The following is a 25,550-nucleotide window of genomic DNA, read 5'->3' as shown; positions in this document are numbered from 1 at the left end:
CCATTATTAAGATGGTCTGTAGAGAAGGACCTCCTAGAGGCTCAGTCCATCATTCTAGGAGCTGGCAAGTTCCAAGGGTGGGTTACATCTGCATGATCAAAATAATCAGGCAGGTGAGATGTCCCTTATTTAAAAAAGTAATTATATTAGCTAGCATTAAATGAAACCGTCACAAGTTCAAAGCAATGTGCAGGCTTCCACTGAATAACCCTCCCAGTGCTGCTTTGAATGAGATATTGTTATCCTCATTGCGTAGGCTTTTGAGTTAGTCCTTATCTAAGGTGGGCTCAACAGCTCTGGACATGTAAGCCCCGTCTTTAATCACAGAAGGGAAGCAACCTGAGCACAAGCATCTCCATACGCTTTGCCAATGTGTCTGTATCGTGAGTGGGAGAAACCACTTCTAAGGCCAGCTGATAGCTCAGTCTCTGAGAGTTGCTTAGTTCTGAGTTCCTCTGCCAAAAAGGAAGCCAGATAATGTTATTTACGGTGCTTTCATGTGGATAGCCATCTGCTAGGAACTGTGCTTAGGTCACCACATTATTTAGCTGTAGAATGGTAAAGATTTTTCTTCACATCACAGGCCAAGGCTACATCAGTGACCTCTGCCTATACTCCGGTTGCCATGTGAGAAAAGGGTGCCCAGGACCATTTCTCCTGACCGTTTGGGTCATCTGAAGAACTTTAAAAGTGGAAAATAGAGAACTGTGCAGAGTGCAGACGCCAGTGGAGAGCTTATGTGATCTCTCTTACCAAGCTTTGTTCTAGAATGATGAGGTGTTGCGGTGAAATGTACAGCTGTAAGGGTGACTGGCCAGACCGCCCTTTTCTAGTGTATCCTTCACAGTTTGTTGCCACAAGGGTTGGGTTGGGAAATCTGTATTTGGTTTAAGATTTTGTATGCAGCTGACTCCTGAGAATATTGTTCACTGGATGGTTGGTGTTTGTCTTGGTCTTTATGTAACTCTGCATGAAACAACCTTATTATTATTATTATGATTATTATTATTATTTGTACTATCTTTATTCAAAATCCATAGCTTCTCATGTACATACAAGTCAAGATTTTCAAAAGGGATTAGACAGCAGAGGTTTCCACTTTTTTACGTTTCCAAGTTGAGGCTTCTGAAGTGGACCTGATTGTCAAAGAGTGGGGGCTTTCTGAAGTCCGGCTCTCTCAGGTGGGCATCCCAAAACTGAGGGGTTTGAAATTATGAGCCATTTTTGAAAAAGGTGGGCATCTAGTGTTCCTCCAGAGCCTTAAGCTGTGGTAGAACTTCATTTTCATTGCATTCTTGCTTTCAAATCCCAAATCCAAGTAGTGTGTAGATGTATGTTTGTTCATCTATCTGTATGTTTCATTATCCAGTCAATCTCATGGGGGTGCACGTGGTCATCGTTGGTAGGTTGGCTGTTCCTTAGTATTCTAGGGAAGTTCTGGCTGGTGCTGAGTGTTGTCAAATGCTTCACTGAAGGCTCTTGGGACGTTGCAGTAGGTGGACTGGACCCACCTCACGGAAGCTCGGTGGTGCTCTGTTTCAGTCAGTCCTATGGTTGCACTTTGATACATGCGCAAGTGTTTATTGACTTCCTTTTCCCTCTCTCTTCTTTCAACAGTGGCGGCGTTGATCCTTTCTGAGCTCCTTCTAGCATCTGGACTTTTGGGACTTTAAATTTTACGGACAGTTACCATTCAACTCCTGGGGTTCCCCACTTTGCTCCCTTTTCTCCTCACCACCTTCTCCTTCCCCTTTGTAATACTCCCGTGCATTGTGAGGTTGCCATGGAGGCTAGAGAAACCTTAGGCAGCTCCCGGCCAAGGGGAGGTGAGGCGGAGTTCCTGCCCGCCACGGCTGTCTCTTCAAAGCCTCCACCTGCTTCTGGCTGCACGGGAGAGACCATGTTGCCAGCTTCAGGCTCTGGGAAAGGGATCCAAGTAAGCGGAGAACGGCTGGAGCCAGAAGAGGAGGACGAGATGGGTTCTGGGAGAGACGTGGATTCCACTTCTAATGCAGACAGCGAAAAGTGGGTGGCAGGAGACGGCCTGGAGGAGCAGGAGTTTTCAATCAAGGAGGCTAACTTTACAGAGGGGAGCCTGAAGCTGAAAATCCAGACCACTAAGAGAGCCAAGAAGCCCCCTAAAAACCTGGAGAACTATATCTGCCCACCTGAGATCAAAATCACCATCAAACAGTCTGGGGAGCAGAAACTCTCCCGAGGTGGGAAAAATAGCAAAGCAGCTAAAGAAGAGGACAGGGGACACTCCAAAAAGAAGGTAAGGACACCAGGGCTTTCAAATGGCCTTCTATTTATTATTCCTCTATCTTAACTGTTCACAGTGGAGTAATTGAGCAGCTTCTCTCCTCCCCCATCTCCTTTTTTTTTTCTTTAACGCAAGACTGTGCTCCCTGGACCAAGTGTGTTAATCCAATTAGACATTCTGAACAACAAGTGCTAAATCTGCCCATGGGTGCATATGCATCCCTCTCACTAGACTAGGTCATACCCACAGCCCTCTTGGGAAGGGGTTGCGAGACAGGTGCATGCCTTGGAGGGCAGGATTTGGCCCTGCATATTGGGCTCTGCTTTTGCAGAGCTAACAGGGATCACCCCTGTTTCCAAAACAGATTTGGAACACCATGAGTTTTCCTGTTCCTGTTCACTGTATGGGGCAGGGGGCAGATCATCTGCCGTGCTGGGAACTCCTGGGAGTGGGGCGAACCCAGAACAACTTACACCTCTGTGCTGTGGCAGGTTGCCTGAGTTCACACAGCCCTGAACCAGTTGCACTTCTGAAGGTCAAGGGGAGGCTAAATCAGCTGGGAACAATGTTTGCGCCCAGGAAATAACCTTCACCCAATTAGCAAAGCTCTGTTTGGTTAACATGGAGATGAGATAAAGCAGGGAGAGTCCAGCATTCCCACGTACAGTATGAAGATGATTTTGACTTGTCCTTTATGTTAGCCTGTACTGAGGAAGTCAAAAGTTTCCTGATCCTTTTCTGTTTTGTATTTGGGTGAGAATTACGATTATTAATTAAATGAGTGATAAACTATGCACCCCCCATTTCTAACTGCTGTTTAAGCGCAACCCCTTTGTTTGGTAAGCTTTGATTGCATTGTCAAATACAGGGATATGTGCAGAGAATAATGTATTTGTACCAATATACAGGGCTAATGGCATCATTACTCCCCATTACAGCATTGTGCTAGCACCGCAAAAGTTCTGGTTGAGAAGATACTTCCATTATTCACCCCATTTTCTTCCAGGTGCTTATTATAGTCTTGAAATACTCTTTGGGCTCAGAATCCCTGTTCTTTAGAGTGGGTGGAAATGTAGGTGTCTGCATTGGTTTAGGCAAAGTGAACTCAAGAGTACGAAAAGCAAAGGAATCTTTCTTCTGAATCCCTGGGAATGACATACCGCATGTGGGTGAATCCCTGGGAATGGCATACCGCATGTGGGTGAATCCCTGGGAGTGACATACTGCGTGTGGGTGAATCCCTGGGAGTGACATACAGCATGTGGGTGGAATATGGGCCATTGATCCACTATGATGTGGATTTCCAGATATCCACCAAAGTAAATACACGCCTAGGTCCAGAACTACTATGGTTACTTGCATTGCGCAACTGTCCACTCCACCAGCAGTCGTGTTGATTTCATGGGACTGCTTGTTGGGTGAAATAGAATCCAGTGTTAATAAGGGTATTTCAGTCTGACCGTTAACGATACTGTGCCCATGCAAACGGCTATAGAATCATATGATTGTGGAACCATAGTGACAAGAACATACACTGACTATACTCATGCAGATGGATTGTGAACATCCAGGGCTTTTAAGGGAAATTAAGGCCAAATTAAAGGTCCTAGTGTGTCTTTGCTTGTGTGGCCGTCCAAATATAGTTCTTTTTAAATAAAGTAAATAAACAATAGCTGTGGAAATAGCATGCAAAACACCCCCAGCACTGCATCATTAAGGATGAGATTTCACACATGCAAAGGTGGGGCAATTCAAAAATATGGATCTCTGTGGCTTGGTGGTGGTGTGTGGGCGTGTGTACCTCACTATTAAGTCAGTGCGTCATGCTTTTCTGCAGCACACAGATGTTTCTATCATGGATCAGAGCCCCTCTGTGCTAGGCACTATACACTCACCTAACAAAAAGAGACAGCACACTCTTTGGGGCAGAGGTAATTTAAATTTATGGCAACAGAAAACAGGTGGATACACTCCACGGAGGAGCACACAATAAGGGTGAGATGATTATGATGAGCATAATAAATGGGGCTCACAGAGCACCAGCTGCTTAACCATTGTCCAATTGGAGTCTCTACTAAGAAGTTTGGAGAGGGATTTAAAGTAGGACAATTCAGCATGTGCAGTTAAATATCTCTGCCCCAGAAGAGATGGAAGTCTACAGGGCTTGATCTTGAAACCTCAAAGCCAAAAGGCATACTTACCTGAATAAGCCCTGCTCACCATCCAGGTTGCAGAATCAGGCCCTCAGCGAAGGCAGGTTGTAACAGGAAGGGAAGACAGACATTGTCAGGGACAGGTAAGGAGACGGGAGCTCAAAGGATGGCATGGTAAAATTGTGTGGTTGCGGAATGGCTTGATGTGTGCGTCGTGAGGGTTACACATAATTTTTCTGTGAAGTTACAGTTAATTTGAGGTTAAGAGGAAACTGCAAGTTGAAACTTGTCTTGAACCAGAGAGAAGGCTTTCTTGCCCTTCTGTGGGTTTTTCCCATGTATATATCTCATATGGGGAATTTTTGCATGGGTTTACAGAAGAACTGCCAGCTTTGTTTATGTATGAGAAAGAGGCTGTACTATTTAAACCAGCCCAGGGTTCTGTGGTGCTGTAGCAGTATTTATTCCTACAAAGTTGTACTGGCTTCACATCCTGTTGCTTTAGCAAAAGAAAACTCAAAAGATCACTGAATGGGGAGAATAGTAGCAACTGGGCACAATACTTTGAAACCTGTGGGTCAAATTTTCTGCAGGCATAGCTCCACTAGTCTCAATGGAGATGTTGCCTTGCTATATTTTTTCCTTGGGACTGAAAACTGTAGCTTTATTCCAGTTTACACCCCCTAAACCTCTGGTTTTCAGAGCTACACAATGTTTTCAACTTTCAGTGAGAGAGGTTCAGGGATCCAGGGCTGTACAGAGTTAGGCTTTGTAGAACTCAGTGCTTGTTATATTTATAATTTTGATGGATAATATCAATGTTTATTTTTCAGCATTTTTTTCCCATTTTGATCTGCTTTCCCAGTTGTGGGAAATTATTTAAGGCTGACATTACAACATTTTTTATTCTGTTTAAGGTGGCACTCTGCAGGTTGAACCTCTCTCATCCTGCACCCTCAGGACCTGACTGGTGCCAGATGGCAGAATTTGCTGAATCATGAGAGGCCAATATTGTCTAGCAGCAATACCAATGCTTCCAGTGCTTATGGGCTCTTACAAGACATCTAGGGATAAATTACACCTAAATAACAGGACAGAACCCTGAGAGCCAGGACTGGTGGCTGGAAACAAACTTTATGGGACCACAGGAAACTTGGCCACACCAATGATAAGAGGTCATCTGGCTAACTAAAATCATGCTGGATTATGGATGTTGCCGGACAAGAGAGTTGTGGATTAGAGATGTTCAATCTGTACTAAATTCTCAAGCAGCATTTGTCTTACGTTGCCCGTGTGTGAGTTCAGGTGATTGTTGATGGATGTTTGTTGTTGTTGGTGGTGGTGGTGGTATGTATGTATTTGGTGTAACTGATGTGTACCTACATCTGCTGATAAAAATCAAACCTTTCTAAGGTTATCCATTGCCCTTAATGTGAACAACAGTGGCGCAGATGGCTGATTTACCCCTAGAGGAATTGTGCTCAAGTTTATTTCCTCCCTCCCCACCCCCCAAGGAGGAGCTAACTCTATTAGGACTTGAAAAAAATCACTTAGGTTTGTTGCATAATAATTTAAACTGTAGCTATGCTTCGTCCCCAGTGCTTACAAATACCTCTTCAGCATGCTTGCAGGAGTTTCAATACACACAGCACAGAGGGCGAGTAATGAAAACATGGAAGCAATTTAAGTAACAGCATGTGGGTACACAAAGGAGTGGTGATGCCAGTAATGCAAAAGGGGTGGGAGCTGGAGAGATAATGTTTATTCAGTGGCCACTTAGGGGGGAGATGGTGCCCGTTAGTCCCAAAGTATTCTTCTGTTTGTGAGATGGTATTGGCTAATGCATCTATTCTCACATTGTGGTCCATGGACCATTGGTGCTGGATGGAATGGGGCCTATGGGGGGCTACCTGTTCCCCACCAAAGTGGGAAAGGTAGAAGAGGTGTGCTTCTCTTTGTTTCCAGCAGCTACATTACATTAAAAAAGCCCTAGACATACACTAACTTCCTTCCTCATGTTGCTGTTCCATGTGAGCACTCACTGCGGTTGCCCCGGGGATGTTATGTGCTTATGAATGAGAGTGGAGGGAATCCAGGAGACGATTTTATTGGGTGTGGTCCCCATTATGAAAAAGAATTTGCAAATCCTTTGCCTTATGGTTTGAGATTTAGGCTGAAATCCAGGAATTTCTGGCTTTCCGTCTCAGCTCTGCCAAGCTTTTTACCTTAGTTTCCCCATCTATAAAAGGAGACTGGTAGTTGCTTGCTCATTTTTCCAGACTCCTGTAAAGATTCCGTTTGGGTTAGTGTTTCTACCCCAATTTGCAAATGTACAGTTGTCCTGTAAATGATCACTAGTTATTTCAGCTGTTCTCCGCACTGGAGGTGGTGTGGGCTGAGCCTTCCGGGTGTACAACGCACACCATTCCATATCTGTAGAGGACTTCGTGTCACAGGACAATGGGACTATCTGCCTTTAAAAGGACTAGACATGCTATGACTACCAGAGCCCTTTGGAAAGGGAGACGTGTTCTGATGAAAAAAACAGAACATAAGCCACAAATCCACTACCCTGCAAGCACCGAGCTTGTTGCAAGATGCCGTCACTTCCACACCTGCAGCAGGGCCATAGCAAGTTTGCATTTTTTAGTGAGTACTAGCGCATTTCCCGTTGGAAGTAGGCAAACAAACTGCCAGCTTTGATGGGCACTAAAAGCGTGGCACCACATGCTACGGAGCAATCCATCAACATTCCAGGCCTGTCTTGCAGAGTTTAACAAGCCCCAGATGAGAAGCAGTTCTGTGTTTTTCTTCCTTTGCTGCCCTCTGTATTTTCCTATGGCTGTAAACACTTGATTTTTGTTTTGTTTTGTTACTTGGTGTGCCAAACTTTCATTCGCGTTCCCCTCATCTGCATAATTCATTGCTTCAGGGCATGAAAGTGCTGGTTTTTAGTCTTCGTAAGGATGAATACATTTATCAGTGGCAGCGCGGAGGCAAGTAAAATTTTCTTGTGGGCATTCACAGGGAGCTGTGCTCTTGGAGTCTCTTGTATGTACATCTTGATTTTAAATCAAGAGTGGCTGTCTTTATCAGGAAGTTCCTACCAAGCTCCCCATTCTCCTGAATTTCTGTTCACTTGCTTTACTTTTACTCTGTACACCCTTCTGTGTAAGTACTTTACCCTTGTATTACTCGGAGCTCCCATGATTCTCCCTGAGGATTCCCTTGTTCATATCCTTTCTCCTTTGGAATGCCTCCCCCACTCCAGACCAGTTTTCCCCTGGCCTCCTTTCTTGGCTCCTGGCTGGCACAGTTCACTTCCTATGCAGGTTCTCATGTGCATCCATCGTATCTCTCTCTCTTGCCAAACTACTCCCATTCTGTATTCCTTTTCCTTGTGGTTTGCATGCCTGATCCTCAAATTGCTCACGGTGCATATTTGTTTCTCTTTGGAAAGGACATATCATTTCAGGATCCCCTTATGTGTATAATTGTTTCCCTTTGGGATCTGAACTGCATGCAGTTCAGTTGGCACAAGCCCTTGTCTTTCAAGAAGGTTGTGATATTGGTTTTTAAAGGTGCAATTATGTGAAGGTCTTCTTCTGCTCTTCCCACGCCCTTGATATGTTCTCCCCTCTGCTTTAATTAGTTTTTGGATGGATAGATGGTCGCCTCCAGTCCCCTACCTTGGTTCAGGCTCTCAGTTTAAAGTGCAGCTGATCTGAGAAGAAGGGTGAATTAGGTTTACCATATGTGAACTTTCAAAAAAAAAAAAAATAGACACTCCTGACAGGGAGTGTATCTGTATCCTTATCTACCAACTTACCTTGTATTAATGTGTTATGGTAAATACAGAAGGGTGATTTATAATGGTGATGATTAAAATCTATTCAGCCTGACTTTTCCTTTGGGGCTGCGTCTACAGTCATAATAATTTTCGAAAAATCGGGCTGTTTTGAAAGATCCCACAGAGAATTGACATACACAATGTGCTCTTTCGATTGAAATTGGAAGAACGCAGCACTTTTTCCGTTGTGCCTCTTCCTCTCTCAGGTGAGGAAGAGCGCCTTTTTCCGAAAGATTCTTACAGAAAAAAAAAACATGTGTAAAAACCCTGGGGGCCCTTTGTTCTAAAGAGCAGTCCTCACGGTGCGGGATTTTTAAATCTCTGACCCGTTCTTTTGAAAGAGTAGGGGCTGTGTGGATGGTTTCTATTATCTTTTTCTGTCCACTTTTGTGTGTGTGGACGTCCTATTTCAAAAGAAATTATTTTGGCAGAGATCTTCCAGAAGAACTTTTTTCAAAGTGTAGTATCCAGAGGTACTGAGACCTCATCTGGGGTGAGTGAAGTCTCTGCTCTATAGCCTCAGTTGAGAGCCAGCTGGCCTTTAGCTCATGTGGTAGAGTACAGGGATTCAGACCCCGTGCTTGCAGGTTCTATCCCTGGTGCCAACAGCCTGGGTCTGTCAGGCTACGTCTACACGTGCACCCAACTTCGAAATAGCTTATTTCGATGTTGCGACATCGAAATAGGCTATTTCGATGAATAACGTCTACACGTCCTCCAGGGCTGGCAACGTCGATGTTCAACTTCGACGTTGCTCAGCCCAACATCGAAATAGGCACAGCGAGGGAACGTCTACACGCCAAAGTAGCACACATCGAAATAAGGGAGCCAGGCACAGCTGCAGACAGGGTCACGGGGCGGACTCAACAGCAAGTCGCTCCCTTAAAGGGCCCCTCCCAGACACACTTTCATTAAACAGTGCAAGATACACAGAGCCAACAACTAGTTGCAGACCCTGTATATGCAGCACGGACCCCCAGCTGCAGCAGCAGCAGCCAGAAGCCCTGGGCTAAGGGCTGCTGCCCACGGTGACCACAGAGCCCCGCAAGGGCTGGAGAGAGAGTATCTCTCAACCCCCCAGCTGATGGCCGCCATGGAGGACCCCGCTATTTCGATGTTGCGGGATGCGGATCATCTACACGTCCCTACTTCGATGTTGAACGTCGAAGTAGGGCGCTATTCCCATCCCCTCATGGGGTTAGCGACTTCGACGTCTCGCCGCCTAACGTCGATTTCAACTTCGAAATAGCGCCCAACACGTGTAGACGTGACGGGCGCTATTTCGAAGTTACTGCCGCTACTTCGAAGTAGCGTGCACGTGTAGACGCAGCTTCAGTGTTACAACTGGTGCATTGGCTAGGAAGGTCTCAGAAGCTCAGGACATGCTTCCTCAGCCCAGGAATGTATGTAGTACCCAGAGATACTGAGACCTCATCTGGGGTGAGTGAAGTCTCTGCTCTGCAGCCTCAGCTGAGAGCCAGCTGGCCTTTAGCTCATGTGGTAGAGTGCGGGGCTTTAGACCCATGCTCGCAGGTTCTGTCCCTGGTGCTGGCAACCCAGGTCTGTCAGCATTACAAAAGGATCACTGTAGAGTAGATGTGGCCTTGGACTTTAACCAAGGCTGCTGCCAGAAAGCAGCAGTGTCTGCTTTAATCCAAGTTATGGGTGTCTCCTGTGCAGGATCAAAATGGGGTGTCTCTTTGGCTGCGTCTACATGTGCCACTTCTTCTGGAAGTGGCATGCTAATGAGCTATCTGGAAGATGCTAATGAGGCATGGATGTAAATTTTCTGTGCCTTATTAGCATATCGGCACATGGTTCGGAGTCCAGAAGAAGGGGCTTCCGGAAGGAAGGTTTCCTTCCGGAAGATCCCCATGGGCCACGTGTCCGCACGTGTACTTTGGAGTCCAGAATGGCTTCTTCCGGGCTCCAAATCATGTGCCAGTATGCTAATGAGGCATGAAAAATTTGCATCTGTGCCTTATTAGCATCCCCCAGATAGCTCATTAGCATGCCACTTCCCGAAGAAGCGGCATGTGTAGACACAGCCTTCCACTGGATGTTCAGGTAGCCTGCCAATTTCCAAAGGATGCTTGGAGGTTTTGGCACGATCACTTAGCTGCTAAAGAAGGAAAAATCATGAGGGGAGGGAGGGACACTTGGCCAGTTTGGGTGATTTCTGAATGAGAAGGACTGTGTTGTATTTGACTAGTGGATACACAGCCAGGATTTGCTCTGCCCACTTCAACTCCTCTATGCAAAGGTTGTTTTTCATTTAAATAGCCCAGCTGCCTCCCACTGAATGTTTTCAGCTGGTCTTCTCTTCGGTTTCCTTGTTTATTTAAAGCTCCAGGTCCCGTGCCTTTAAACACAAGCTCCTCTCTTGGAATCCTACAAAACAAAATATCCCCCGTGCTGGCTCGCGTGTTTATTGGACGCCAAGCAGCTCTGGTCAGGAAATAACTGGAATGGGTTCTGGGCAGCAGGGGGGTGGGGAGGTGGGCGTGTAGGGGGAGTTAGAGTGGAGAGTCCTATTGCATGCTGATACCTGGTTCCTGAATTGTCTGCCATGCTTTTCGCTGCAGAATCATGCAAAAAGCAGAGGAAGGGGAGAGTTTTTTTCAGGTCCCATCTTGTAAAACTCTGCCAAGTCAGGAGATGCTGGCTGCTGTTTGTGTCGATGGGATAGCTCTGTTCGTCTGTAGCTTCACAAATAACAAGCAGTCCTGTAGCACCTTAATGACTAATGATCTTATTAGGTTATGAGCTCTCAGGGGTCCTGGTTTTGGCTGGGGCCTGGACTTGATGACCTCCTGAGATGTCGTCCAGCCCTAGGATTCTAGGTTAAGTCTCCCCAAACAGTCAGGCATGGCCCTGCCCACACTCTGTCCTGAGGCTCCCTCTTGCTCACTCCCTATGGTACCAGCCCAAGCTGCATCTTTTCCCCAAAGCTGGGTGGGCGGGTGACTGAATGGGACTTAGAGCAGCTGGGGCCACCTGGTGCTCCAGAGCTGGGGGGCCCGGGCTTTGGGTTTGCTGGTGGTCAGGCCTGTGTTCTGGGGAGGCTGGTGGCAAGGCCTAGCCTGTGGGCTGGGACTCGGGCAGTCAGGGCAGGGCTGCTGTGGTGAGGGAGAGCAGAGGCACATGGCCTCAGGTGGAAGCAGTGGGGCTGCGGGGAAGGGAGAACATGGAGGAGGAGCAGTGTGAGGACACCTGCCTTCAGCAATAAAAATCAAGGAAGGCATGTGACCCATCTGGGAGGGAACGTGACCCCCCATGCTGCCCCACCCTGAAGGACACCACTTGGGCCCTCTTGGCGCAGACATTGCGGGCTGTGGGATCTAACAATGCTGGAGTTTCACCAAGAAGCCACAGAGAGTGATTGTCTCAGCACACTTTTGTTTACGGCAAACCCCCAAAATACGCAGCTTCAGGTTGCATGTAACTCGCTTTAATGTGAGTTAAACGCAACTTGAAGCTGCTCTGCAGCTGTCAGCCTTCTTAGGAGCCCACAGCTGCAGGCAGCTATGCAGGATAAGAGTCCCTTCTCTCTGCTTCCCCACTTGGCACGGCTCTCAGACTGACTGTGGTGCTGCTGGGGAAAGGCTGGGAGAAGCAGCTAGGAAACTGACCAGCCATTGTGTGCTGGTCAGTTTCCCGTGTCCAGCAAGTGGCAGGGAGCTGGGAACCAAGCGGCAGCCTGGTTCCCGGCTCCATACCCTGACTTGTGCAAAAATTTGAGTTATGTGGGGGGCTGCAGGAACACAAACCCCCGTAACTCGGGTTTTACTGTAATTCGCTTACATAAACCACCAGTTTGGGAGTCATCTCCTCAGCGTTACCTTCATCTAAGGAAGATGGCCCAGATAAACAAAGCTCTGTAGTTGTTTAGACTTTTCCCACTTTGGATGCTTAAAAGGAGTCCTTCTGATAAGTGATCCTCAAATGCCAACTGAACTGACTGAGTCTTCTAGTTCCTTCCTTCCTGCCAAGGCTCCCCTGATTATGGAGCCTGACTCCCTCATCTCAGAATGGGAAATGTTATCTCTAGCTCATATTGAGATTTGAACCCTCTGCTGCATGCCGTTCATATGAGGCAGTCTAGGATAGTGGGAATCTGCAGGACCCATCTAGTAACAAAAGACATTAATAGTAGTTTTAGAGCAGTGCCGAAGGGTAGGTCAAAAAGCATTTTGAAGGCCTGGGTCAAGAGACTCAGACCAGCAGGACTTACTTGAGGGCTTTAAAAATAGCTGTGTGCACAGTGCTTAGAACTTGTGACTCTGAAGCTCACCCTTTCCCTCGGCAGAGAGCCCAAGCTCCAGCCTGAGCTATAATCCCTGCACAGCTATTTTTAGCTTAGTATTGCAAGACCTGATGGCCCGACTGTTGACCTGGGCTGGGAGGTTTGCTGCTATGGGCACTGCAGAGGTGCTGTAAGTGTCCCAACTAATATTGGGGTCCGTTATGCTAAGCCCTGTGAAATCACAGAGCAAGAAATAGTCTCTGCTTTACCCTCCCAAGCTTACTGCCCAACGAGAAGGAAGAAAAAAAAAGGCAGAGGAAAGGAAATAGCATCGTACAAAAGAACAAATTGGGGACAGAGCAATTTACTTGACTTGCCCAAGGTTGTGCAAGAAGCCTGTGACAGAGCCAAGGGTTGAGCCCCTGTCCAGTTCATAAGGCAAAAGGCCCATCCATCCTTAAGTGTAGGGCTTACCACCTTCCCTATGTTTGCCACAGATTGGTAGGTAAGAGATCAAGCCTGTGCAATGCAGAGGAGGAACAGGCTGAGTAAAGCAGCTTTTTGCCAGTTGTCTGAACTCCTTTTCTCTTGTGGGTGTCCCAGCAAGACATTCAGCCCTTCCCCACCTCCTTGTCCCCAGTGGCATTTAAAGGAAAAAAAAAGATTGAAAAATACTTTGGGTTTGAGCTCTCATCTTCTGAGCAGCATATGTTTTATGGTTGGATGTTAGAAGACCTCTAACAACAGAAGTTTATTATGAAATTGCAAACAAGTCTGCAACTCCAGCAGCGCTCTAGGGTGTCTCCTCAGCCAGTGTTTTGTCCTTTATGAATGCAGCCTTGGCCACTGTGAGCCATGTGTCAGGTCTGTAGTTTCCCAGCAAAATGACAAGTCCACATGGGAAAGTTACAGGTAACAAATGTGACAGGGGATGGGGGTGGGGTTGAAAAAATCCATAGTCAGAATTTGAGAAGTAGCTAGTGATTTGAAGTGGTTCAATTTTGGGGTATTCAGGTAGAGATCCCCTTAAAGACGACTGGATTTCAGAATGGTTGTATACCCCCCATCTAAGATGTTGTGTATTGGCACTCCAAAATGTCTGGTGTCTTTTGGAAAACTTGGCTATACATGTCAACTGTTTCTGATAAAATAGGCTATAGCTCAAAGCGGGCTAACGGTGTTGACTCAGAAATGAGAGGATGAGGTTTTTGTATGCTGCAGGTCACACTAGGTGATCAGAACGGCCCCTTCTGGCCAATCTTTGAATCTTTTATTAATATCAAATGAGAATCTCATTTTTGCCTCGTTCCCTTTTGTAATCCTGGGTATCTCTTTGAGATATGCAAGGGTTTTCTTCTCCCACTGGCCTAGCTTTATGTCAGTGAAGTGCCACTGACTTGTTTTGAGGAGGGGAGTACAAGTCTTGAAATACGTAAAAGGTTGTGATGAAGAGGACAGTGTTCAGTTGTTCACCATGTACAGGTTGATAGATTGGAGAGGGTTCAGATAAGCCACAAGAATGTTGAAAAGATTAGAAAACACACTTTATAGTGATAGATTCAACGAGCTCAATCTATTTAGCTTAACAAAGGTGAAGGGGTGCCTGGATTACACTCGGTAAGTATCTAGGTGGAGAACAAATATTTGATGACAGGCTCTTCAGTCTGGCAGAAAAATGGTACAACAAGAGCGAGCACATGGCTGGAAGTTGAATCTGGACTAATTCAGATTGAAAATAAGTTGTACATATATTAATGGTGAGAGTAACTAACCCTAGGAACAACTCACCAAGGCTGATGGTGGATTCTCCATTACTAGTAATTTTCAAATGAAGATGGGCTGTTTTTTTTCTGAAATATCTGCTCTAGGAATTATTTTGAGGGAAGGTCTACGGCCCGTGTTCAGAGTACATGGTCACAGTGGTCCTTGTGGCTATGGAGTCTTCTTGCCTCCATTTAAACCAAACAGGCAGCAGACTGCAGAGGCTCTTCTCAGTTGAGATGGTTCCTGTGGAGCTACAACCACCACCAGCCAAAGAAAAGAGCCATTTTATTTCTTAGCTCCACAGTGGTAGAAGGTAGATAGAAATAAGTTCATCTGGTCCCTCTCTTGCCACTTCAGGAAATCTATATGGTAATATATATATAGGAGAATCTGTGTTGTTGAGTACAGTTTTACAATAACTCAGCAGAGCTTCCATCACTCTCCTTGGGAGACTGTTCTACAGTAATAGATTTGATCATTAGGAAGAAACGCCCCCATCACTGCCTCTCTTTTCCCCTCCCCCATTTATTTAGCCTCATTTTTCTTCCTTTGTTAATTTCATCCAACTATTTGTGATTCTATTCCCTTGTGCCTGGCTTGAATTGGAAAAGGGTTCCCATCTGTGAATCTGTAGAACAAAGAGAATTGGTGACAGCGTAATGTGAGGGACCTGTGTTCAGGTGATGGCCCCTGGGGCGAGTACGAATGCTTGTTAGCTCTCTGGGAGTAATGTGTCCCAACATGCATCCATAGAAATCAGTCGGAGTTTTACCTTTGACTTCAGCAGGAGCAGGCTCAGCGTGTTCTACCTCTGTCTCACTGAAAGGGAGCACCTTGTATTTCTGCTTTGTGTGTCTTCCGTGGTAGACTAATAGAACGTTGTTAACGTGCTCTGGCTAGATCCTTTTCTCTTCTTTACTGGACTTGACAGGGATCAGTGTTCACTGACTCTAGTAATTATTGTCAGATGCACACCATAGATGGCTGGAGCATGGAGTCTGATCACAGTAACATTGAGATCCATGGGAATTTTGCCGTTGACTTCCCCTGGAAGGAGCATTGTTCTCTCAGAAAGTCAGTAAAAGGTGGTGGGGTGGGGAAGGTCAAAGGCTTAGACTGCGAGGTTTGGATGTGAATTCCGACAACTTTATGGCTGTAAAGCTGTGTACTACCTGTGTGTCTCCGCAGGAATTCACTTGCTCATGTGTATTTGCAGCCAGCATAACAGCTCTTGATTTGCCTTGTTTCAGTTTACGTAATGACTCAGCCAGAATCAAAAGAAAGACGAATCTTTTTGTGCTAGCAAAAACCCCACAAAAGTGGGACGGATGCTGATTAACGTCCAAACTGTGACAATGCAAAACGAAAAGCAAACTCCAAAAATCGTTTCCTGGAATGGTATCAATTCAGCTGGATTTTTTTGTTTGTTTTGTGACTAGACCTTATGGTAGAGGATCCTTGTGGAGTGCTGAACAGATGAGAGGGAAATGTTACCTATCTATCTGTCCTTTCTCCTGTTCTGTTTTAATAAAGCACGTGATGTTATCATGGTAAACATCAGCTGCACTTTAGATGTACTAAGCAACACAGTGCATCTTGTCTACAAGGTTTCATAACCCTATGTGAAATCCCCGGGTCAGAGGCCATTGCACTGTGCCCATCTTCGTCACATTTCACTGATCCATATCCCGGCAGGGTAGGGTTGTGGGTTTTTTTTTTTCCTTTTCTTTTTCTGTCTCCATGTATGGAAAGAGCCATCTGCTGGGTTGGCTTTCTGAAGAATTTTGAAAAATACCAATTTCCCTTTGTTCCCAGAGAAAAACTAAAATCAAGCCTGTATTTGCAGGGGTTTCAGAAGGTCTCGTATTGTGTTTCCTACTCCCTGAGGAAAGGTTGTCCTCTTTCTTCTTTTCTCTTTGATTTGATTGCCTTGCCACTGTGTAAGGGAGTCTGAAGCTGCAGCTGCTGCTGTCAGCTGGGGAAGGGAGTCCTCTTGTTTGAAACCCATGTGTTAATCCCTGGGTAGAAAAAGTAGAAAATAATCCCTCTCCACACACCCTCCCCCCCGCCCTGTTCCACTCTTCTAAAGCTCCAATGGCCAGTGGAGAATCCTTACTAGAGTTTTTGGGTACTGGCGCATTTTAGGCATTTTAGTCTACTGAGAACAGTGAGCATCTCTGATCAAATAGCTACTAACAGCACATACCCCTTATACAGAGTACAGATTACATAATGGATTTAAAATCTACAAAAATGAGCATCGGAGGGATAGCCGTGTTAGTCTGTATCCGCAAAACAATGAGAAGTCCTGTGGCACCATGCATTTGATGAAACAGGTCTTTGCCCACGAAATCTTACGTTCCAATAAATCTGCTAGTCTATAAATTGCCATGGGACTTGTCGGTGTAAAAACAATGAGGAGTGCTGTGGCACCTTCAAGACCAATGGGCTTATTTGTCTCAGAGGGATAGCCATGTTAGTCTGTAGTTTCACAAATAAGAAGCTGTCCAGTAGCACCTTAAAGGCTAACAGATATAGTAGGTCATGAGCTTTCGTGGGTAAGACCCACCTCTTCAGATGATTGGAAAAGACACTTAGAAACCAGGGTTTATATAGTGGGGGAAGGGGTGAAGAAAGGAGGGAAAAGAAGGGTTACCTGTCACTAGTAGGAACAGAATAAGCTTGTGAAGGTAAAAAACATTTAATCAAATGCAGTGGAATTTTTGCAGATACAGACTAACCTCTATGAGACTTAAATAATCTAGTTACAATTAGCTAAATTACCAAGGGTGGCCTGGGGCAGGAAACAGATGAAGCACTCTGTATTTATGGACTGTTGTTAACTAGGAGATGAAAATACTGGATGAGGCAGAAAGATACAGGAAGACCCTTTCAGAGAATGGGATCAGCAAAGGAGATGACTCTTGCACAAGGCAGATGGAACAAAAGGAATCCCATGCCTGAATGAGAAAGGAGTTAGGTGCTTGGGGAAACCTGCATTACATCATGTTTCAGTATTTTCTGGGTGAGGAAAGCAGTTTTGATATGGCTCTTGAAGTGGACGAGGAGCGAGTGAGGTTCAAACAGGATGGGAGCAATCAGCCATCCCTGTTCAGGTGAAAAGGCAGCAGCTGCACTGTGCAGAGTCTGAAGATCTGGGACATTTGAAACATTCACGGCATTGCAGGAGGCAGGGGACTGTGCTCCACAGCAGAAGTGCTGAAAGTCAGATCTGCAGGACTAAGGCCAGGACTTCATTAAAACATTAGGTCAGCCCAGCGACATCACTCACAGGTGTGAAAAGCCCACCCCCCAAGCAACACCGTTAAACCAGTCGAAGCCCTGGTGTAGAAAGTACTTAGCTCACAGCAGACTTCGTCTGTCAGCCTCACTACTGCCTCCTGGGGAGCTGGATTAACTACAGTGAGGGGAGAACCCCAGCTGGCTCCCTTGCGGGTGTCTACACTGAGGAGTTACAGAAAGGGAGCTGCAGTGCTGTGTCACTGAAGGGAGTTAGTTGTAGACATAGGCTTGGAGATGTGGAAGGAGTGGGGAGGTCAGTAGTCGACAGTAACACCAAGGTTCTATGCTGAGGATTCAGAGGGAGGTCTGAGTTGAGAGTGGAATGGAAGACGGAGTTGGGTTTTTAGTGGCTCCCTCTGCTTTCTCCATATAACAATGTTTCTCAAAGTGGGGAAGCCTCTAGCAGGCCCGTGACTCTTAAGAGTCCATAGCTACAGAGCCTCCCAGCTCCCATTGGCTCCAATTCACCATTTCCAGCCCAAGGGAGTCACAAGGCTCTGTGACTATGGACCTTTCAGATAACCAACGAAGTGTAGGCCTGCTGCAGATTGAACCTCTCTAGTCTGGCGCACACTCGTCCAGCAACACCCATAATCAGGCATGGATTTACTTAGCTGGACAACCACTTACCAAGGGCGTGGCTGAGTCTCCCCTGGTCCCATAAAGTTTGTTTACAGCCACCACTCCTGGTTCTCAGTGTTCTGTGCTGTTATTTAGCTGTAATTACTCCAACTGTCTTCTAAAGGCCCAGGAAGCTGTGGAAGAGTTGGTAATGTGCTAGACAATATTGACCTTCCATGGTCCATCAAATTCTCTTGCCTCAAGTCCTTGGGACATTTAGTCCTCAGATGTCAAAAAGGGTGTCAGATTAGAGAGGTGCAACCTGTAGCAACTTTCTCCAAGAGGGCCCGCTGCCCACCTTGAGAAACAAGGCCCTAAGGGGAGTGCCTTGGTACAAAAGAGGGATCACTCCCAGAGACAGGGAGAGAGCAGGTGGGAAGAAAAAGCAGAACAAGAGGTACAGGAGATGCCTTTCCTGGTGTCATCTATTTGCTGTTATGTGTCCTCCCCTCACTTCAGTATTTCTGCACCATCAAAGAATGAATCCTTCTAGCACCCCTGGGAGGTAAGGACTTGTGTTATTCCCACTTTACAGGCTGGGAACTCAAGCACAGTGAGATGAGATGGTTGGACTCAGTGACAGGCCTGGAAATGGAAGCCACGTACCCGGACGACCCATCACGTGTCTTACCCACAGGCCTCTGCTTCTTTCCCTGTTTTGCTGACAAAGCAGGTCCATGAGGGTAGGAACTTGCGTAGTGTCAAAGGCTGCTCTGAAGTCTAGGGGAATAAGGACGTTTTGGTGGCAGCACTCCCTGATGCACTCAGGCAGGTTTTTCACACCGTGGAGGAAGGTGGTTTCTGTGGCAGAGTGACATTAGCCAACTGTGAAAGACGAGAGGAGCCTGGCGGCGTGGGTGTTTTCTCAAGCCCTTTGCTAATAAAGTGACAGTGAGGGGCAAACGGCTAGTGATAGGGTTTATCATGTGTTCCGCCTTTTGGGGGTGCTTGGCGGGAACCTGGAGAAACACATCTAGTGAGGATTTGGACAGGGTGTACAAGTAGTGTGTGTGTGTGTGTGTGTGTGTGTGTGTGTGTGTCGGGACAGGGGGTGCATTGTGGAGTGCAATTCATTCTTTAGCCTTTGGCATGTCACAGATCTTTCCCTCTCTAGGCCTCTTCCTGCTGCTGTGCTTTTAACTGGCCTTATGGCTGGCTTGACAGGTGGCTCGCAGTGGGCATGGGACTGCTGGCTGAAGGGTCCAGCTGCTGCAGGACTCTGAAGTGTTGACCTTCTGGGTGACCAAATAGCTTTCCTTTAGAGTCTCTGTGACCTTTGCTCCCTACTGGAGGCCTTGCAAATTAACTCCTGTGCCAGATTCCTCGCAGTCACTGTCCTCTTTCTGGGAAGTGGGGTCATTCTTCCCCTGCTAGACATCGCATTTTTCGTCCTCCGTGTTCCTCTTGTTCACAGAGAGGAATAATCGTTGTCTCTCCTTTACCCAGCCCCCTCCCTGATGTGTAGGCCATTTGTGGGTGGGTGGGAGGAAGGGCAAACACTGCACTAGCTGGGGATGGGGGAGGGGGAAAGGAAGCTGGGGGAAGGGGATTGTTCGTTTGCTCAACTCATTTAATCCTCAAATGTCAAAAAAAAGGGGGGTTGTCATCTCTGGTACAAATGTGCTTAATGGCATTTTAGAAACAACGCTGTGGAAAAAGAAAAAGAAAAGAGTTTGGGATTTGTGTGTGTGTGTGTGTGTGTGTGTGTTACAAAACAAACAAACAAACAAACAAACCAAACACCAATTTCTGTGGCTCCCATCCCTTTTGTACCTCCTCCTCTAGCTGTAGAAAACCCAGCATAACATCTATGCCCTGTATTTACTGTCTGCTTGGATTAGTAAAATTCCCATCCATTAAATTCCACCACAGTTTCAACATTGAATTTATTTGTTTCGCTTGTTTGTTTGCTTTGTGATACTGCACCCAGCTGGGACAATGTAAAACACCTGGGTGCCATTTTCCTTTGTGTTGAGTCAATTTCATTTTCTGGTTTACATAGACTAATGTAATGCTTCCTGGTTTGATTTACCACCAAATCTTCATCCTTTACCCCATCTCCTGTCATTTTTTATTGGAAATAAAAATCCAAAAAATACACATGAAAACTCTCCAGGCCTTTTAGCTTCTGTAAAGCCAATTACTAACCCAAAGTTTGGATTCTAACCTAAATTGAAAATCTGTTTTGTGTGGGGTGGCTGTTGTGGTTGAATCACTTGTGTTTCTACTGTGTGAACTATATAGGGGAGAGAAGAAAGGATTTGAATTTTTTTGAAAGGTGGAGAATAGGGTATTGGTGTGAAAGAATGAATTAGCTATGGCAAATCTTATTAGTGTCCATTGTAAGACGAGAAGCAGAGACATATGGGATCACATGCAAAATTATTCCCTGTTTTTTTCAGCCCCCAAACCGAAGCAAATTCTTTGCGTAGTGTCATTTATTTGACAACTGGAGGGGTATGGAAGGGGAGTGTAGATGTGTGTGCGCATGTAAGGGAAAAGGAGAGACAGTATTGGGATTCTGTTAAAACTGATGCGTGGTGCTTTGTTTGTCAGGGGTTGGCGGAGCTTTTGCTTTGAAAGCTATTCAGTGAGGATCGGAGCAGATGGCAGGGAGATCCTGTTTGTGTTATTTTTGGACATTCCCATTGAACATCTCTGATTGTTATCTTCCCCTTCCCCCACACTTGCACGTTTTTCTTTTTGCCTTTCTCCCTTCCTTTTCTGTAGTGGCCCAGGCAAGCAGTCCATGTATTCTGGCTAACCAGGCTGTAGACATTTTATTATCCTCTGCCTATGAATGGGAAAGGTTTGTTCTGGGTTCATTGAACACTGATTCCCAAAGATGCATTTTTTTGATCATGAGGATGAAACAGTGGAGGTGGAAAGCAAGACTGCCATTTTGGTAAGCTAGTGGCAATTCTCCCACAGGAGAAACAAGAAGTCCTGTGGCACCTTATAGACTAACAGATATTTTGGAGCATAAGCTTTCGTGGGCAAAGACCCGCTTCATCAGATACAGACTAAGACGGCTACCTCTCTGATGCAGAAGAAAGTGATGCTAAGACTGAATAGTTTGCACTGTTGGTAATTTTATAACAGTGCCTTTCATTTGTGGGTCATGGGTTTGAACCTGACCTCGATGAGTGAGTGAGACACAAATGAATAGCTACTGTACAGAACCCAGTGGTGACCAGTGTTCCCTGTAAGCTGGGTGCTGGTGTGGCCATCCAGGAGAGATTCACTGCTGTCCAGCTGATGAGCTGAGTGTCCACAGCTGACAGCATGGGTTTCTATGGTGGTTCACATCTGCCCATGCCTGAGTACACATAACAAAATTTATTCCCCCCATGGATGGAAAAGATTGGAGGGAACACTGATGATGTTTAGCTGGATTCCCCCCAGACAGGGATGACTGGTGAGGGGCCGTGCAGGGGAAGAGCCAGGGAAACACCCCTCTACCTCAGGCTCTGCCTTTCTCCCTGCTCTGACTTCTTTCTTCCCCACCCTTGCCCAGCTCCTGCTCTGCCTCTTCCCCTGGCTGATGTGTCCCTGGGGACTAATGGAGCTGGGGGTCTGGTGCTGGAAGTAGGGGTCTGGCCTCCTTGAATTCATGAGCAGTGGCGAGAGAAGTGGACCAAGGTAACCCCACCTCTCTTTGCTCTCCTAGCTGCATTGCTCTGCTTCCCACTGGTGAGGGCAGGGGCAATCTTATCCCATCTCCTGAGCAGCGTGCTGAGAGCTGGGGAAGCAGAGTGAGCTGGTGCCATGTAGCTCTGCTTTTCCTGCCAACTCCTCCCTCACTCTGCCGCCCCTGCCTCCGGCTAGTTCCTCTGGATGCCCAGGGACTCTGCCTGTGCTGGCTGCTTGCTGGTCCTTTCGCCTCCCATCCACTGTGTTCAGGCTGAATGTGCACCCTACATGTTGCCCCTGCCCCCATTTCACTATCCTGTTTGTATCCTGTTTAACATCTTTAGTAGAAAGGTCAGGGAAATGATGGGCAGGGAGACAGAACTACAGCATCCTTCCTTGGATGGTCTTTGTATGCCTTGTTTTTGGTTTGTTGGGTTCAGGTGGCATGGAAGGTTCTTGCTTAATCAGCATCTCTGATGAGATTGTTGTGGAAAGAAAGAGCTTCCTCCTTGGGGGCTGTCAATATGACACTTGCATGAGCAGTAATTTAGTTCACTGTGACAATACTTATAATGCATCCTGAATTTTGCACCCCAAAGTCCTCCCAAAGCGTTTCAGGATCTTCATATGGAACAGATTGCACCCGAGGGTTCGATCTGATTAATTAAAGCAGTTAACTGGTCAAGTTACATAGCTAACTATAGACAAAGAAAAGACAATAGTTGATCTTGGATAAATATTCCAAAGTTAAATGATTCCCCTGAAGCTTATCCAAGTGATCCAAATCTCTTTACATGCTAAAGCTGGGCTGGAAATCCCTAGGCTCCCTCGTATGTCTCAGTGCTTCTTGTATTCAGGCAGAAGCTCAGCCGTTCACTCCCTGTCTGCATGTTGGTCCAGTCTGGCAGCAGGGTACTGAATCCTCAAAACATGAGGTTAGTTGTTGTCACCAAGGGTTTTGCATGACTCTGATCTATGTTAGAGCCTTTTGGGATTTGGCCCAGAAAGTCCTGAAATATAAGTAAATGAGCCTGAAAATCTAACTTGAAAATTCTGAGTCTCAAAGTTTGGTTTGATTTCAAGATCCTGATTCACATTGGGTTTTGTGTTGCTTGAATTTGCCATCCAGTTCCTTGATTATTTTTAATCAATAGACCGAGGAACCCTTCCGAAATTCTCTCCTATCAGAATAAATGGAATGGAAATGCAGAAGTCTTTCGGTTGTACTGTATCTTGTGTAGCAAAACCTCTGCTGGAATTGTGTGCGTGCATGTTGTGGTGAAATTATGATCTCACAACCTGTTTGTCTTCCTCCTGATTGTTTCTTGCTCCACAGTTAACCTTCACTTAGCAGGATTTTGCTCTGCTGCATTAAGTTTTACGCCTGTGTTATTAAGGTTTGACACCTTCTTCTTTTATATAGTGGTTAAACCTTCTGCTCTGGACCAGAAGGGAGAACAACTTACGATAAAATGTAAAATAAAACAAAACCCCACTGGGCCGTCTTATTCTACATAGACAGTGTGGGAGAGAAAGCTTTCCTTTTAGAGATGCCCGCCTTAAGGACTTTCCTGGTCCGGCACATTGAGAAGCAAGCCAAGCAACAGCTCAGTCTGGAGCAGGGGTCAGCGACCAAAATAGCAAGAAGATCCATTTTTGTTCAAAGTTGGTAAAAACTCAATAATTCAAGAGCCAAAATGCATGTGAATACAAGACGGTCCTTAATAAGTAATGTCAAACCGTACTTCTGAAATGCCTGTTTAAGAACAGCGCACACACACGATGATTTGTAATGTAATGCATGTTTACTGCCGGACGTTCACAAACTTTTTACATATTCTGTTTCCTTATGTGTATGTGTACTACTCTCTTCCTGACTTTCACTCCCGAACTCCCTTTAATTATGATCACTTTACTTCACATTGAATTTCAGTTTTCTTTTTTAAAATGCACATTGCCCTTCACAGCAGGAGTGCCGCGAGCTTCCTTTTCCTCTTCAAAATCAAAACTTTATTAGCGACACGATCAAAACACAGATACGGTATCAAATCCCACAATGTACTGCCCTTATTAAAGGGGGAGCGAGCCTAGATTTTGAGATCAAATAACGGTTGCTATTTAGATATGAATTGTTCATTGTTGGGTTCTCAAATCTGTTCAGTGTTTATCGAAAATGATAAGGTGGGTTTTTTTTTGCTTTTTGTTGTTTTTGTTTCTTTGTTAACTTTACAATTACAGTGTCGTGAGCCACAAAGAAGTCTTTAAAGAGCTGCATGGAGCTCCAGAGCCACAGGATGTAGACCCTGGTCTAGTCAAAAGGCAAAAGTGACCTACAAGTTATGTAGTTACTTAAACATGATTTAACCTAAATAATGCATGCTGTGACTTGATTGGTTGAAGAAGGTGGCTCATTTTTAATAATCCAAGAGACCGCACAATTAATTACATCTGGAGGATGGAGCAGAGAGCAAACCATATACAGGAGAGAAAAAATAAAGGTTAACAATTAAAATGTCCATATGGCTGAAGGCTCAGCTATTTCTTATGCAATGGGAATCTGGTTGTGGCCTCCAGAAACCCTTTGTGGATGCTCTTGGTGAGTTGAAATGCAGGGGAATGGAGAACTCCAGGCAATACGTGCCTTGCGCTGTGCAAGTTTAGCAGGAGCTCCCGAGACTGCCAAACTACGCTTTGGGCATTATTTTTATCACACGTGCTTTTTGACAGCAGAATTGTTAGCTACTAATCTTGATGACAAGTGAGATTGGGAGAGGCTGGTTGTGGCGGGGAGGGAGAGAGGAAGTCTCCAGAGACAATTAGATACCTGCCTGAGGAGGCTGCAGGCCATTCTGCGAACCACGGAGATAAAGGCTGTCTGTCTTCCCCGTTTAATGCGTTAACTTTTTCCCTTAATCGCCTTTCAAAGTGGAAGCGAATCACAACCACCTCTTTGCGGCTCTGATTAAATTATGATTACGAGTATGGCCAAAGATTTGTTGTCTCTCTAAATATTGGAATATTGGAGGCTGCCCTCAGCTCCCCCACCCTCTCCCGTCATCTCCTCTGGAGTCTATTCTGGGCAGTAAAGATTGGAAGGGTGAGGCTGGTGGATTAGACTGGGTGGGGTCAAAGGTTAAATGAGTGGGGTTAGAAGCCTGCAAAGGGCTATGATTGAAATATTTGCTGAAGGCTGACAGGCAACAGAATAGAGGCAGACAAGTGGCAAATTCCTGTTTTCTGCCCTAATTGAGAAAATATGTGGCGTGGTATCCAGTCAAACTGCAAAAGGAGTCAGAGGGGACAAGACAGAGTCCAGCTGCATGAGAGAGAATCCCATTCAATCGCTGTTGCAGCCAAACCTGTTTCCTGTTCCTTAGGCCTGACTATCCTCTCACCCTGGTGTAAGTTCACTGATGCTAATGGCTGGGGTGGTCACTGCAGAGATCAAGCCCCTGTCATTCTGACCTAGGTGACTGCATCAGGAGACAGGCAGTGAAAATCAGTTACTCCTAGGCCAGGTTGACACTCGGGAAATGTCAATTTCAGATGTGCAATTCCAGCTACGGCAATTGCGTAGCTAGAATTGACTTATCTGAAATTGACTTACCTGGCTCTCCTTGCAGAGGAATGGCGATAGCAAGGTGTGCGGGGGGTCGACTGCCGACCCCTGGTAGGTTGATTTTGCGCATCCCTGCCAGAGGTACAAAATCGAACCTG

General features: G+C 46.0%; 1 protein-coding gene across 1 annotated transcript in view; it reads left to right on the top strand.

Annotated features, from left to right (window-relative positions):
• SETBP1 (SET binding protein 1) overlaps positions 1 to 25,550 on the top strand; it is a 336,945-nt gene that overhangs the window by 18,129 nt on the left and 293,266 nt on the right. The window contains exon 2 of the mRNA XM_074995836.1: positions 1,618 to 2,275. Coding sequence (XP_074851937.1) covers positions 1,784 to 2,275 — 492 coding nt within the window. The 5' untranslated portion in view covers positions 1,618 to 1,783. The remainder of the gene's footprint in view (positions 1 to 1,617; positions 2,276 to 25,550) is intronic.

The sequence above is a fragment of the Carettochelys insculpta genome, chromosome 5 (assembly GCF_033958435.1).
Source record: "Carettochelys insculpta isolate YL-2023 chromosome 5, ASM3395843v1, whole genome shotgun sequence".
Classification (NCBI taxonomy): Eukaryota; Metazoa; Chordata; order Testudines; family Carettochelyidae; genus Carettochelys; species Carettochelys insculpta.
Note: the sequence above shows the minus strand (reverse complement) of the source record. Positions and strands in the feature narration are given on the sequence as shown.